Source organism: Pelecanus crispus, chromosome 5 (assembly GCF_030463565.1).
Source record: "Pelecanus crispus isolate bPelCri1 chromosome 5, bPelCri1.pri, whole genome shotgun sequence".
NCBI classification, from domain to species: domain Eukaryota; kingdom Metazoa; phylum Chordata; class Aves; order Pelecaniformes; family Pelecanidae; genus Pelecanus; species Pelecanus crispus.
The window spans coordinates 24,998,393-25,014,600 of record NC_134647.1 but is presented as its reverse complement, the minus strand read 5'-3'; the positions used below and the strand labels follow the sequence as shown (position 1 = coordinate 25,014,600).

The 16,208-nt window shown below is 37.0% G+C and overlaps 1 protein-coding gene across 1 annotated transcript in view; it reads left to right on the top strand.

The window, feature by feature from the left end:
- OLA1 (Obg like ATPase 1) overlaps positions 1-12,928 on the top strand; it is a 105,289-nt gene extending 92,361 nt beyond the window's left edge. The window contains exons 8-11 of the mRNA XM_075710907.1: positions 4,878-5,018; positions 5,700-5,796; positions 7,863-7,985; positions 12,006-12,928. Of these exons, the coding sequence (XP_075567022.1) occupies positions 4,878-5,018; positions 5,700-5,796; positions 7,863-7,985; positions 12,006-12,107 (463 nt within the window). The 3' untranslated portion in view covers positions 12,108-12,928. The remainder of the gene's footprint in view (positions 1-4,877; positions 5,019-5,699; positions 5,797-7,862; positions 7,986-12,005) is intronic.
- Positions 12,929-16,208: the final 3,280 nt, after the last annotated feature.

Below are 16,208 nucleotides of genomic sequence, written 5' to 3'. Positions count from 1 at the left end.
AGAGAGTCCAGAAAAAGGTTCAAAGTTAGAAGTAATACGTGGCTTACAGGGAAAGCTTAAAATGAAAAAGACAGACCTCAGTTTTTAAGTGTGTAAAATGCTGCTGTAAAGAAATAGGGAGTGTGTATTCCCAGTCCATAGTGTACAGGCTTAGTTAAACTAATGCATTTAAATTAAAATAAGGGTGGCTTAGGCTACACATATAGAAAACTTTTCAACAGTAGGGAACAAAGCCCTGAACGGATTGAGTTTGGAAGGTTTTAAAAATCCGGGGTTGCTCAGACTGCCAACAAGAAGAGCCTGTTGGAATTGCTAGGTCCTCTTGCTCGCACTCCTATCTGTAGATCTTTTTTTTCAGTCTTTTGTGTGTTTTGATCACTTAGTTTGATCTTATCTCATTATCTACGTTTTTTTCTTTCCTTCTTGCGGTGCTGCCTGGTGTTTTCTTCTTCCCTGCCATGCTGTTTTGTTTCTGCCGATTTCCACTTGTAGTTCAGATGTAGAACAGAAAAACAATTGTTTCTCTTCCATGAGTTAGATGTGGTTTTTTTTTGTCTTGCTTGTACAAAAGCATACTTTCACGAATCACCTTTCTTCTCAGGAGTCAGTTTTTCAGATCATCTTGTCTTGCAGGTGTCCACTGAGCTTAAGTTCTCTCTGCAGCTTCTCTCTTCCATCACTACTTCTGATTTCCATCTGAACTCTGTCTCTGTTCCCAGCTGGATCTCTCATGTGAAACTCTGTCAAATATCGATTTGTAGTTAATGTACGTTCTGCAACTTTTGTACCTCTTTATTTTGGTTGTCTGCAGGTTTTGGTTTCTTCTGCCTCAGGAACCATCACCATTTTAAAGTGAAGGCAGTCCCTTCTGCGCAGCCCCCCTTTCTGGTGCTCTTTGCTTATTGGCTACCTCAGTGAGTGCCCTCATTTTTAAACGTTTCTCCAAGGTCTGTTCTGCATCCTGGTTTAGTGTCAGGAGTTAACTCTGGTAGTTGTCCTGATCCTTCTGCACTTGAAGTCACCGGCTTCTTCCATTTACTTTTTCCTTGTCAGGTTGATGCAGAGTTAAAAACTGGAATGCTCTTAAATGATGCCTTCGTCAAATTTTGGAATCTAGTACTGGCAAGAAAACATCTTGGTCTTCACAGCTTTTCTGAGTTAGTAGCAGATATGCTGACATGTTTTTGCCCTTCCTTATCTCCTTATCAGCCAACAGTAACAGTGGTAGGTGGAAGTGTGCATCTTAATTCCTCTTGGCCGTTTTCCCTGGTCAGAATTTTGAGTGCTGCCTTCACTTGCAAGTTGTTCAGATCTGGTTTCGTTCTTGTCTCTGTTTTGTTCTTGTGTCAGGCTTTTACACAGTTGTGTTTTTAATTTGAGTTTTCAATGCAACTTTTATTTAAGATTTTCTTTTTGCCGTCACAGAATGAATGGTTATCTTACTATCTCTTGGGTCTAAATTTTTTGCCCAGAAAGGATATTTTGTCCATTTGTGGTGAATAGAATCAAATTTCAATTCAGGAACCCTCTGTTAGCACACTCCTCCTCAGAGCCACCTGGAGGGAAGAACCAAGCCACCTCAATAGGGGAAGGCTGTTGGATGTCCAGAAATGCTCCGAGAGATCCCTCACTGTTATTACGGAATAGTACTAGAAGAAGCCTTTCTTCTTTCTGCTCTATGTTTTATAATCAGAATTTAGTTTTAACTCTACTAATAATGGCATTTTTAGAAACCTAACTACGGAAGAGGATATTTTTAATTGCTTTTAGTGTGTACACTGTTTTCACATAGTTTTCAGTTCAGTTTATCAAGAAGGGTTTTCATCTTAAGCACTTTCTTATTTCTTGAAGTAGTTTCAGCTGTTAATCATAGTCATTGGTTCTGCCAGTTTTGGGGATTTCTTTTACTTTTCATTTTGTTGCATTTTAGTGGGTTTTGTTTGGTTGGTTGGTTTTTTAATTGAGATTTTCTTAAGTGTTAATAGTCTTTTCTGTCAGCCTAAAATCCAATACCATTCATCATTCATTATCAAGTGTAGTACAAAATAATGGAGAGATACTCCAGGATTTGCTTATCTTAACACAGGCCCAAATGAGTGTACTAATGCTGTCCTCTTACAGACCTACAGCATTTCTGTGGAAAAATTATGTGCTCACATAAAACAGATTTGACATTAATTGTTACTGTTTGTTAAGAGAATTTTGTTGTTTAGCACACTTGGTTATCCCTAACAGGAAAGCAAACTTGCGCTATTACTTCATTGATTATTAGTCAAGCATTTTTGCTTTGGGGAGAATGTAATTTAGAAATATGTCAGTATTTATATTTGAGTGTTTACTTTTTTTTTGTTTTCTTTATTTTGAACACCATTACGGGAATTCCTTGGTACTTTTTAGTAATCCCTGTGACATTGAAAGTCACAAAAGTAAAAGACTCAGGCAGAGAACCCAACTGTCTGTACAGAGTGGGATGCAGTACCTTATTCTTTTAGTGAGGCTGTAGCAGGTCTGATGTCAGTCACTTCAGAGACCTTTAGACCTCAGTGCTCATTTATTGCTAAAATGTACCAGCTCTGCTCCTGCATTATGAAGATCATCTGTCAACACTTTGAGATATTCTCCTTTGTTATTAAGCTTGTGATGCTCTACACTGTCAGGTTTTTTGCCAATTATAGTTAAGGTACAATGGTGTATTCACTGGATCAAAGTCTCACACTGGCGGTAGAGGAATGATTTGTAAGTCTTTATTCATCTGAATTGTACAATAGAATACCTGAGGAATGCAAATAATCCCTCTAAGGACTCAATAGAAAAGCTGTTAAAATGACAGTCTAAGACTATTATTATTCTGAATTGGTGTTTTAGCCAAAGTAATTATTTCTTATCTTGTTGTTCCATAATAGTTCTTAGTTTATTAGTTAGGATGACCATATTTACCAAACAGAATTTGAATCCCATTTTTGACGTTACTTTCATGCTCATTTCACTTTTTCAAGTTTGCGTGTTTCATTCTGTCTTTCACTTGGTACATTATTTAATTAGTCTAGAGACCAGTGTTAGATACTTTTTTTTAAAAAAAAAAGCATGTATGCACAGATGTTGAAGTACACTTATGAACAGCAGATCCATTTCTAGATACACTTTCTGTAAAAGGTTGGCATTTATAAGCTCTGAACTTTGATATCCAGTTTGTTAGCCAAAATAAATTAGTTAACTACAAATGTCAGTTTTAGAAGTGCTGTTAAATGTCACGTCACATTCAGAAATGCACCTTAATTGTGATTTTCAGTTCAGACGTTTCTGAAGGCGATAGTGTTTCAGTATCAGTCCTCGATACCAGACTATATTTTCATTGGATAACTGGAGGAAAGAAAGATTAGTATAATGAGGATTGAAAACCACTGATGGGGTATTTACATAAGTAAATGATAGAAGACCAGCCTTATATAACAAACGTGTGAAAACTGTTGAGTGAACTTTTATATTCTTTGTCCCATCTAAAACCCTACTCAGTGGGCCATGCACTTAATCTCATAATAGCTCTGATCCCCTGCTATTTTCTTTGACAAATGTGTGTTGATGAACTTGTGGTTCAGTTCATTTTTTTTTTTTTCTGAAGTGACATTTGCATTGATTATTTAAAGGTTTGCAGGCCACAGTTTCAAAGCACTTTAGTATAATAGCAGTTAAAACCTTAGTCTAAATCTTGGAGATTAGCAGGACTAAGAAAAAGAACTCAGCAAGCATAAAACCCTGTGCTGTATGGTGGGTGCTTCAGGTCTGAAACATCCACGGCACCCAAAGTACTGTATTTGGTACTGTGTGTCTTAGTGTACGGCAAGTATTCCCATGCCTCTTGTGTTTTCTTGCCGAGCATACAGAGTTGTCATTCTTACCATTCACACCTGTTCAGATATAGTGCCCTATAAATAACATGGAGCTCCTTACAGGTAATTTATGAATGTCTCCCTTAAATTTAAAATAAAGAGTATTTGCAGTCATGAATGTGATACCTGTCTTTAAAGATTGTTTAAACATCAGCTATTGCTGCAAAGATTTTCTTAATTTTCAACAGGATATTGAAAATTCATAAACTAGCACCATAAATCTGTAGCTCTAAATTTGTAGTTTCGTTCAACTAAAAAAAAAAAAAAAGTATTAGATGTACAGAAAACTATTACTGATGCTGCCAGTTATTGAAAATGAAGAGAAATAAGGAATTGGATTCTTTATTTAAAAATAATAGGAGTATAATATCTAGAAGCTTTGTCCTGGGGAGATAGTAGAAGGGTGGGAGAAACTAGTAGAAACCACGGCCCAGTATTCATTAGCTATGGCATACTCCAAGATCAATAGCCAGAAAAAGCAGGGTGCTGCTTGCTATCTAGGAGTTTATGGAGTGCAGTGTTCTTTTCTGTCTGCTAATATCAGCTGCCCTAGCCACTGAGATGCTTTAAAAAAAAAAAAAAAAGAGAGGAAAAACTGAAGCCCCCCCCCCAGTTTTACTGCATTTGATAAATATCACTCTTGGAAGTGTCAGAAAAATGTACATCCACAGATCTACAAAGTTTTATTCAGTTAGCATTTTAGATTGCAAGTATTTAACCTCTACCAAAAACCTAGTTATTGTTTCAAATTATGCCTATTTCTGATAGATTAAATGCCAAACAGAAACCAAGAAACAGTGAAATGTTAATGGAGTACACCTGAAGCAATTGCTGCCTGTTAATGCCTTGACCTTGGAAAGCAATACACAAAAAGATGGCATCATAAAACCGTGCAATTCTTATGAATATGTATGTGCTACTTGATAATAATGAATGTGGTACAGCCATGCATGCACTACAAGATAATGTTGTGCTCTTTGTTGTGTACAGGTTGATAAAAATTAAAGAGTGGGTGGACAAGCACGACCCGGGTGCTTTGGTCATTCCTTTTAGTGGGGCCTTGGAACTCAAGTTGCAAGATATGAGTGCTGAGGAGAAACAGAAGTATCTGGAAGAGAACATGACACAAAGGTTAATTAGCATTCATTTTCCCTACACTTTATTATCAACTATTTCCTTGCAGTAATTTAATTGCTTGCGCTGATAGAATAATAAATGACAGAGTAATTACCATTATAAAGAGAGAATCTTCTCCTTTCTTTACCATGAGACAGAGTGAAAAGATTTATTTTAAATTAAGTTTTTAACTGTCATCTGTCATCTCTGTACAGTGTTTTAATTATAACATAGGTATTAGTTATGTATATTTTTGAGAAGGAATGATCACCAAAACTGTTTCGTCATCCATGGGGAATAGGGACGGTGGAGGAAATTTTGCCATCATTTTTCTGAAGAACTATAATAAATTGTTTCAATATTGAATTTCAGGCAAACAGTTATGCTTTCATGACCTGGGGTCCTGAAAATTGCATGAGACCAAAAGTGCTGGCTGATCGGGTGATTTAAATTTATCCCATATTTCTGAATCCTGCCGAATAAACAACTCAAAATACTGTCTTTATGATGCTGCAGTAAAAAAGTAGTTCTTCTGAAGAGAGTTCAAAGAAAAAGGCTACTGCGATTACTGCTGTGTTTAAAAGTAGATCCGGTGTCTTCGAAATATGTGGTGTCTTTCCATGTAAATTGATTACTTGGGGCATTTAGCTGGTTTATGTGTATATGTTGAATGAATTGGATTCATTTTTTTTTCAGTGCTTTAGCAAAGATCATTAAGGCTGGATATGCAGCACTCCAACTAGAATACTTTTTCACTGCAGGCCCAGATGAAGTGCGTGCATGGACCATCAGGGTAAGATTCATACTTATTCATCAGCTATATCCAGTTCCACACTATTGAATTCAGATTGATATCACTGACTTTGAAGTTTGTCATGGTGGCGGTTAGCTAGTCATTACAGATGAGGTTTTTGTCCAGGATAACTTTAATTATTTGTGAGCTGCTGAACAGTGAAAGTGGAGCTGCATTGATTGAGGCAGGTAACAATTGATTCTGCCTATTACATAGTCTGAATTTCTTCATCCTGTAGAATCTGTCTACCCTCCTCCTGTGGTCAGAGATAAGACGTACCAGTATTGTGCTTGCTTAATCTGTGTGACTGGGTTTGTCTGCAGTGAAATTGATGTTGCTTTTCATTTTGTATTCACTAAGTTTGTTTGGGTTGCGGGTGGTTCATTCCTCCTTTGCTTTGCTCGGATTACATTTTCAGCAATAAAAGCAATATAACATCATTATATTCCTCATGGATACACAGTTGGGCTCAAAAACCTAAAATCAGTGTGCAGTAATTCAGGTCTTTTACTGACTTTAATATTTAGACCTAGTTTATTTTGGTAGTTTGTATGTTTATCCGGGAACTTATGTCATGCCTAAAATTACATTACGTATTTTAAATATTGATGTAGAATGATTATAGCCATAGAGATCGACTAATTTATTCCCAGAGGACAGTAAGAGCTGAGCTGTAGTGGTTTGCCTTTGAATGTAAATATGTTATAATAGAAAGATTAGTATCGAAAAATATTTCAAAATGCCTCTATCTTAAAAATTACAAAAATGTCAACTTTTGGAGGTACAAATCTGTCACTGAGCTTTTATTTTTTTGCATCGGTGTATTTAGTGCTGTGCAGTGAATTTCAGTGCTGTATTTAATTTCATTCAATGGAATTAATTTGTTTTCATTAATCAACATAATTTCCAGTAAATTTATATTTTTATTAATACTGCTACAGATGTTTGTGTATATGTTTTAGCACGTTAAACTTATTTTCCTGAAAGCACGTTTATTTTTTTAGCCTTTTCATCTCATCTCCTTTTATGTGATAACTCCTAGGTAAAGTCCCTGAAATAGCTACCAAAATAATATAAAAGCAGAAGTTTTGTTGTTCTGATTTTTGCCGTAGTTTTTAAAAGCACATTCTGAAACTCCACTGTTTTCAGTAGCAGAAATGCTTGCTCTTTATTAGAAAATTTGAAAGCTGGTTTATCTTAAGACTGATTGTAAGTATCTTTGATTTAATGTGCAAAGATATTTAGTCAGGTAAGCATCAGTGAGTAGCCATATTAACCCAATACATCTTTTATTGTAAAAACTGTGCTTTACACTGTCAGACTCCTTAGCACTTTAACATGCTTTATTAAGCAGCCTTTAGGTCATCATTATTTCTCAAATTTCTCTCCATGCTTGTATGTGCACAGAATGTATGTCCTTGTAATTTAAGGCATGCAGTTATAATGCATTCTCCTCTATTGCGTAAACTTAAATTATCTTATAATAGTTGCCTGTGATTTTTTATTTTTTAGTGATTCAGTTGTTGACATTTGGGTAAGAATACTCACTTTGTTCTGTATTAGACTTACTAAAATTATTCTAAAATAAAAATAAGCTACTATGTAGGGCTTGAGATCCATAAATAATTTTTGATTACAAATGTGGTTTGCCAGTGAATGTTATCATTTAACTGAAATTATTTGGACGTAAGTAAAAGTCTTGTGAGTAATTCAGATTTTAAAGTTATTTAAAAATCTTTATGTTCCTCACTTTCTGTGTGGAGAGCTAGGGATCGAAGTGAATCCCACAACAAAACACAATTGTAGCTTCTAAAATCAATACTGCTGTTGATACCTATTAGGAAAAACAAAGTTGCCCTTCTTTAGTATCAGTTGGTTTATCTGTGGTGAAGGCATCTGTCTGTATGTCCCAATATTGAGAATTACCCAGCTGTATGCGTGACATTTTAACTGATATGAAACAAAGTTTCAACAGATCCTGAACGCATATCAAAAAGGAGAAACCTCTTTCCTGCAATCAATCTTTTTAAATGCAATTAATTTTCTTCCGGTCTTTCCTTTGACAGAAAGGGACGAAGGCTCCTCAGGCAGCAGGGAAGATTCACACAGATTTTGAAAAGGGATTCATTATGGCTGAAGTAATGAAATATGAAGATTTTAAAGAAGGAGGTTCAGAAGCTGCTGTCAAGGTGAGCTCCCCATCTTTTTCTTCTCCCTTCTTCCATATGTGCCATTTTTCCATTTCAAGTCTATTTGTCACTGGGAAGAACTTCTTCATGCTAAGCGAATCTTAACAGTCACCTCTAGCAATAGACCAAAATCTATTTTCATCTTTTACTTAGGAAAGAATTCAAATGTACCAACTTACTCAGCAGGAATGCAACTATTTCAGTATCCAAGATATGATAGTTTATGGACTAAATAGTAACGCTAAGACAAAATGCTATGCTAATTTTTTTTCTCTGTTTACATGTTAGTGTTCAGAATTTATTAAGCTTTAAAATGAACTTGGTTTTGAAAAATGAAATTTTTAAGATGAGAGAGCAGATTTTTGAACCGCCTCTAAAAGGAAATGCAAGAAACAGAAAATGTGTTTCTTCTAATAATGTGTCATCTTGGTTTGAGTTTGCAGTGAAGGTATTACAAATGTTGGATGCAAGAAAACATTGTATTATAAAAATGTACCCTTTTTTTTCAGGATTAGTGGATTTCACTCCTAGACTCTGATAATTGGAATCTTAAATTTTACCATTTCAGTGTTTAATTCAATCGCCCTTTGATGTCTCATTCAAAAATGCCATGCCTGACTTTGATTGTTCAGGGTGCCAGTAATAGTTGTATGTAGTCCACGAAAATGTATTACAATAGGTGAAGTTTCCTAGCTACTCTCTACTGAATAGACAGTGAAGATATTTAACGAAAAACTTTTTTCTTGAGCTCACACTTCTTTGTAGTGACACTTCTATTAAGAAGAGTTTTATCTGCTTTCTCAACACTAGAGGGCAGAGACTGATTGGGTGCCCAAAGTTGTGCCCTTCTTATAGCTGACAAATTATATCTGGTTTGAAGTTATTAAATATGAAATGAACTTGTATATGGTAAATAAACGTCATAAAAAAGCTGTTCTTCTCTGCGTTGCTATTGCATTGTTTCCACCTTCTTAAAGCAGAGAAGCTTCCATTTGTTTCGTACACATTTGATTTCTTGTTTGGCACTTTTGATGTTTTATTAAGATTTGTATTTTCTAAAATTGAAATTACGGAGCACATTAGTTTGATTTAATCAATCGCAGTGTTTGAAGGTTCCTACACACTATAATGTGTTAAAGAATTTAAAAGGTTCAGCTTTATTGTTTGCTATTTGATAGCTTGAAAGGTATGCAAAACTATGATTTCAGATTCAGCTTATTCTCAGTGGTATCACTAAGGAAGATCATACTGAGCAGCGGGACTTTAATAGGTTTGTTTGAACCCCAGGAAGTGAGGGGAAAAAAAATCCCAGTATAATTGGTTCGTTGCGGCATGTGAACTGCCTTATGAAAAGGGAAGTAGAGTTGTAGTTGTAAAGTGAAACCACAGCTATAAATAAATCTAATATTCTGCAGTCGGAAACCACTTTATGTAACCAAGATTCAAATTTTGCCAGCAACAGTTTTTGAAGCTCAAATCTGAGTGTTTTCCCTGAGAAGCTGCGTCAGTTAATACCTATTAAATTCATCTATAAGTATTTTGCATATGTATTTTTATTTGCTTTTCATAATGTAAGATTCTAGACATCAAGCTTCCATCTTCAAATTATATTTAATGATTAAATTTTTATTGTTTTGAAGTATCGGTAAAGCAAGCATATTTGCATTTGTTACTCAGTTTTTAAATCAAGATTAGAAAAAAACCCTTGCTCTTAGAAAAATGCGTTATATTACTCTAGTCTTTTCTAATTTGCATTTACACAATGTTTCATGCCATACACAATGCTAATTACTTTTATATTGCTGGTAAATTTCAAAATTAAATTTGGGAGCTTTTAGGAGTCAACTGAAATAACAGTGGTAATGGGAGTTGCTTGCTTTGTATGTTATCAAGTTGATCGATTTTTTAAGTTTGATTTTGTGTGTGTCTAACACCAGTACAGCATAACTAATTTAATGCCAGTGCTGTGAACTATACACTGAATAGCTCTGTGTGGGCTTTGTAGTCTACAGGGATATCACATTATTAGCAATCATATCTGCTTAGGCAAAGCTGGCTTCTACAGATGGCTGCTTTCAAGTGCAAATGAACTGGTTAGACGTGTCTTGTTTAATACATACTCAAGATTCACAAATGGGTATTGATTTTTTCAACCAGTGTTTCTGATAGCAATGGAAATGGATTAAATGGTCTCTGGAGAATTTAAAGGAACACTGTCACTTTTAATTAACTGTAAACTGGTAACAAAAATACATAAACTTGCATTAGTGTGTCAAAATGTATTTAATTAAACAAGTCTATGCCACTTTGACAGCGTGCAATAGTGTGCTAAAAAAAAACCCCTGCATTGTTACTTTGTGGGTCAGTTTTTTCTACAAATATTTGTGAGTAATGAATGTATTAGACTGTAAAATGTCTCTGTACCTGTGCCTGCAGCTTATGCTTGCTGATGATTTTTACAGCACTTTTTTATTAGTGTTTATGCCATCAATTAGTCTAATTACTCTTGACTTTGAGCATTATTAGGATCTTCAAAGGAAAGAACTACTAAGTCTACTTGAAAGTAAACCTTTTATAGTCTAAACAAATTTCCGGGGGCGGGGGGGGGGAATATAAAAACATTTAGAATTTGCGAAGTCCTATTTATTATTTATCGATAGTGTCATATGGGATAAGGTCAATTACTATTGCACGATGTATTTATTGTTGAGGCTATTTTATCTGCAATTTTCTGTAGGCTAGCATCACCGGTGACACATTTAAATAAGGATTGACAGCAACAAGGTTATTGAGCCTCTAAATTCCTAGACAGCAATATGGGGAAATAGGTTGCTTTACAGAGCAGGTTTTGTGAAAGAAAGGTGTCTAAGTTAACTATGTACCATTAATCTGATCTGTTCTACTGCAACTAAGGTCATTAGTTAACAGCTTTCCTGTAATGGGATCTTAGCATGCCACCACTGTGATAGTGTCATTGAGAATAATGGCACAGTGAGGTCTTGCATGGAAGCACTTTCTCCTGCAAGAGAAAACTTCAAAACAGGAATGGTTATTGAACTAAAGCAGAAGCTCTCAACTTTTCCATATTGTAGATCACTTTTCAAGATAAATGCTTCTGCAGACCACCTCCCGCCCAGTCTGTCAGTCCTAATACCACAGCTTCTCAGTAGCCTCTGTAATACTAGGTTTAATTACGACCAGATAAAGATAGAAAAATATAATAATAAATTCTAATGCGGAGAGTACTGATATTTAATAGATTCCTTGCCTATTTTCTGCTCTCCTCAAGTACAGCATTTTCATAACGAATTTCCTTTTCATGTCTTTGGTCTATATGCCTCCTCCTGTATCCTGGTTTCACAGCCTATCTGCTCTTATATCTGTCCTTCTGAAGCAAATTTCTTCTAAAGGAAATTTCTGACAGAAAAACCGAGCCTGTATTTTGTGCTCCTCAGTCCTTCATTATCTGGGCACAAGCAGACAAGAGAGCCCCGCTCGAAGCACGAGGCGTGTACAGTTGTGACTTTTGCGTAGTGTTCCCATCTTTAGCTTTGACAGTACTCGCTTGTCCTTTGCTGGAGCCGCTCAGAAGTAGTTCGTATACCAGTTTAATAGCCATGATGCAAACTGTTGCCAATCGCCCTTTCCGGCACTACTGTCTTAGATTTTTAGAAGGTTTTTTAGAAGGGCAAAAAGAAAGCCGGAAAGCTGAAAAAAAAAAATTTGCGTTGTTTTAGTGTCCTTTATCTTAAGACTGGCCAGGGTTTGCAGATTTACCACTATATAATGCTGATGGCATTTAAGCACCACCGATTTAGTGGAGGTGAAATTATTTTTGTGTGTATTTTATATGTTTGTAAAACCAAATCATGTCAAACTGAGGAGTATTGTGGCTGTCAAACTCTGAAGCTGAAGTAGTACCATTTCTTTACCAAAATGTATTTAAATAATTACAATTTGAAAAGACTATAAAATGTCTAATGAAATAACCCATTTTCCTTTTGTCTGTTCTATTTACAGGCTGCTGGAAAATACAGACAGCAAGGCAGAAATTACATAGTGGAGGATGGAGATATTATCTTCTTTAAGTTTAATACACCTCAACAACCCAAGAAGAAATGAATATCAGATGTTGTCCATTGCTGAGAAATAAACTGTGCTGCTTCAAAAAACATAAGAATTTTTATTTAGGATGGAATATCTGGAAACAAAAAGCATACAGTTTCTACCTAGGGAACTTCCCCTCCCCCCAGTGAAATTATTCTTGTTTGTTTTGAATTAAAATATGGCACCTCCAGCAAACATGCAAGTTCACTAAATGTGAACAGCTTTGCATTTCAAACGATTAAGACCCTACTCCAAATTGTAGAAGCTTTTCAGGAACCATATTACTCTCATGATACTTCATTAATCTCCATCATGTATGCCAAGCCTGACACGTTTGACAGTGAGGACAATGTGGCTTGCTCCTTTTTGAATCTACAGATAATGCATGTTTTACAGTACTCCAGATGTCTACACTCAATAAAACATTTGACAAAACCAGCCTTGGTGTGTTTGGGGATGTCTGTATTGACTGACTGTGGTGTGCTGAATGCGATACGGCACCTGGTGGATGCTGATTACAGAATTTTAAGACGTGTATGATACAGTAACTGGCAGTGTGGGGCAGCTGCAATTGTATCTCGAAAGTGAGTCTTTCATGGGAATCAGAAGATTAGGATGCCAATGATTTGTCTCAAAAAAGTTAATGAATTTGTAGATGGACATTCACTGAAAGACGATAGTAAGGATAATAAGAATGATGCAGCGTCAATGATTTTTACTGGAGAGAGGAAATATATATATAGAAAAATCATGTTATCTTTGAGACTGAAGCTTTTTTGTTAAATCATTTTGCAAAAGTATTTCATTCTTGCCTTGAAATTATTAGATTGTGGCGGCTGGAGCAGCGGTGCCTGACGCTGTGTGTTGTCCTCAGGTCTGGTTTTCAGGCCAGCGGAGGGTGACACAGATAGTGTTGTGAAGGAAGAGGTCACGCTGTGCTGGATAGGTAAGTCGTTCCACTGAAATAAGGCTGCAGCTGTGAGTACTTTTTTACCCCTTTAACCATGAGGGAGAGCTAGTCTCTTTGGGTAAGGCAGAAGGATAAGTTGTTGGCAAAAATAAAACTGAGTTTGTACTTTTAATCCAAGCTGTAGAATTGCCCTTACTTGCAGTATGTTTAATGTATTTAAAACAGCCTGCCTTTTTCTGAAGAGCCTGTGTGCCTGTGGTTTCAGCTACAGATTCGGTGGGGTCAGGGCTGAGAGAGATGCTGACGTTACATGTGGCTTGTTGGTGTGCCAGACCTCTCATATCACTGTGATAAATTTGCTTGCGATCAACTCTGAAAAGGCAACTTATCGCTGGCTAACCTCCCCTCTGTGTTTAAGATATTGGGAGCGCTGGTCGTGTCCTGCTCCGAGGCTTTCCTTGAGATGCCGCCTTTGAGCTTCGTTGCTCATTTCTGAAAGAGTAAGACATGGGTCGGCCAGAGCCACGAGGATCATTGTCAAAAAGTTGGCATCATGCCTTTAATTGCACTGAGGAAAAAGAGGGAGGGCAGATGACTTCAATACGTAGTTGTTGATCTTGTTTTAAAGAGCGTCTCCTTTTTTCATGGTGGCAGGAGGGGGGAGAGTGTTGTAAAGCAGGGAAATTAGGATTTCAGATGTTTTGGAACCCTTGAAATTCTCCTTTGTGTTGTCTCCCTGGCATGGCTAGTGTTTGTTCTTGGCGTTATTTTGGTATAAGATGAGAAAAGATGAGGGCCACCAAATCTTGTGTTAAAAGTTGAATCCAAAAGAAAACAGAGCCTACCCGTTTCTCTTGGAAGTCAGCAAGGAAGTCAGTAACAGAGAAGGGCTCATGCTGGGTTTTAGACACAATGAAAGGTGAGTGAGAAGTGGAGTATGTGTGTTGGTGAAAGAGAAGTGACCTCTTTACTGCACTAATACCCGCTGAAACGGGTATGTTCGCTTGTCCTGTCTGAAATCCTTTCTGATTTCCAAAATATCCCCATGATCCCTAATTATTGCATGTTAGTGAAGAAGTTGTTAGAAAGGGCAGCACAATTAATGGATTGCTTTTTATTTTTGCATCTCTTAGTTACATGTAATAAGCCATATTTGTTTAGATTTGAATGTGTACTTCACGATACCTCCCTGTTCTAAAAATAAAAATAATTAAAAATTGAATGAAGTTGTTCTTGACAGACCAGGGGGTTTGAAGTTATTACAGTATTCTGAAAATAGAAAACAAACTTAAAATATTTGCCACATCTTCATTAAAAAATATATATTCTATAACATTTTATGTTTCAGCTTATTAACTTGCCTGAATAGTTTATCTCTTCAGCTGTTTTAACTAACGTTCTTTTAACTACAGAAGCTAATCAATTATTCCAGAATGAAAACAAGTTTTATTAAAAGAAAGAATAACCTGATAATCTCTGTTACTCCTATCACTGGTGACTTGGGCCAACTGGCAGCCTGTGTTTCTCCTCAGTGGGTCTATGCATTTAAGATGTACAACTCCTAAAAACTTGTATATATATGTAGCAAGTTTCAAGCATTCTGTTTTAAATAGATTTGTAATTTAACTTAAGTCAAGCACACATTATTTATGCATTTCGACCCGCACAGGTGACTCTGAGTGCAATCTATCCGTCCTACTCACCGTTGGTATTTAAGAAAAAAAAGGTGAAATCTACCTGCATGCTCTTCACTAAGTCTCAGTGACCTGTACTCACTGGGGATGATGATGGTGAGTAGGAGGAGACATTTTGTTTCTCCAGCTGGAGAAGGGTCAGAAAACATTGTAGGCACTGCTCTTCCAAAATACGGAAAGTGGGGAATTTTGCGGAGAAGGAGTACTAACCCTTCCTCTTAACCTGCATTCCTCAGTGCCCAATAGCCATGGCACTGATGGCACGTTTCTGGGATTAAACAAATGCTAGTGGAACGGGGAAATCACTGCTACCTGTCTCCAAACTGACCAAAAGCGAGTGCCTGAAAGTGGAGACGTCAATGCAAGCAGCTGAGCCTGCACTGGCGTGTGGGTGACTGCAGGAGTGGATCTGGAGACCGAAGTGGTTGGCATGGAGGACCTGATGTTCCCACGGCACGTATTTGAGGGGCTGCCTTGGACTAGTTGCAGGCTGGTCGCATGAGGAGTTAGAGAGCAGTTTTCACTTCAGTCTTGAGAGAGATCCAGTTTGCTGTAAGTTACCCAAGGGATAATCAGTTTGCCTGCTGTGAGACTCCTGTGCGATGCACAGCAAAGCAGGGAGAGCGTGTGCGTGTGTGTGAGGAGGGATGCTCAGGAGATTCACTTCTAAAAGTATGCTCCTGGTCAAATAAAAACATTGCTCTAGACAAGTAAGGGTTTACTGCTGTCTTTTATTGGCAGCATCAGTAGCAGTACCTAGGTGATGTGCTTGGGCACCACAATACGTGACACTTCAGACCATTGAGAAGCACAAAGAAGAATGGAAATTTAACTTTTGAAGACTTTGTACCCATGAATACCTCTCGTGTAGGATATAGTTTTCTGTCCTAACCAGCGTTTCCCAGAACAGCACAAAGGGAGTAGGCTTGGGCTTTCTGTGTGGATTAATGTATCGTATAAAACATAATATTGTTTCCATAGTATGTTATCTAAAGTAAAAGAGATAGTGGGTGTGCTCAGATGGTCAGTGATGAACTAGAAATAGCCACCTAACTGCCTGAAACTGAGGTGTGTTCATCCAGCTATTCGAAAATTGAAGTAAACATCTTAGTAGGATAAGAGCCACCAGGATGTAGCTGGCCATCTCTCAGCTGCCATTTGAGCATCTTTGGGGTCAGAATATTCCATAGAAAAATTGAAAGATTTCCGTGTCTTCATAAATTCAGTGCTCAGGCTAGTGTGGGTGACAGGCTAAAACAAATACTTATTTTATGTGGCTTCAACTGTGCACTTCTTGCCACAAGATGATGTGGATGCTGAATGTTGGCAGGGGTTCAGAAATGCTTGGACAAAGCCATGGGGGAAGAAAAAGGGGGCTGACTGGTGAAAAAAAAATCCCTATTAAAAACAAAGGTATCACCTCTGCACTTGGAGTGTCCTTAAGTCACAAATTGCTGGATGCTGGGATCAAAACCGGTATGTATACCTTGTCTCTGTCAGGGATCTGTTGGC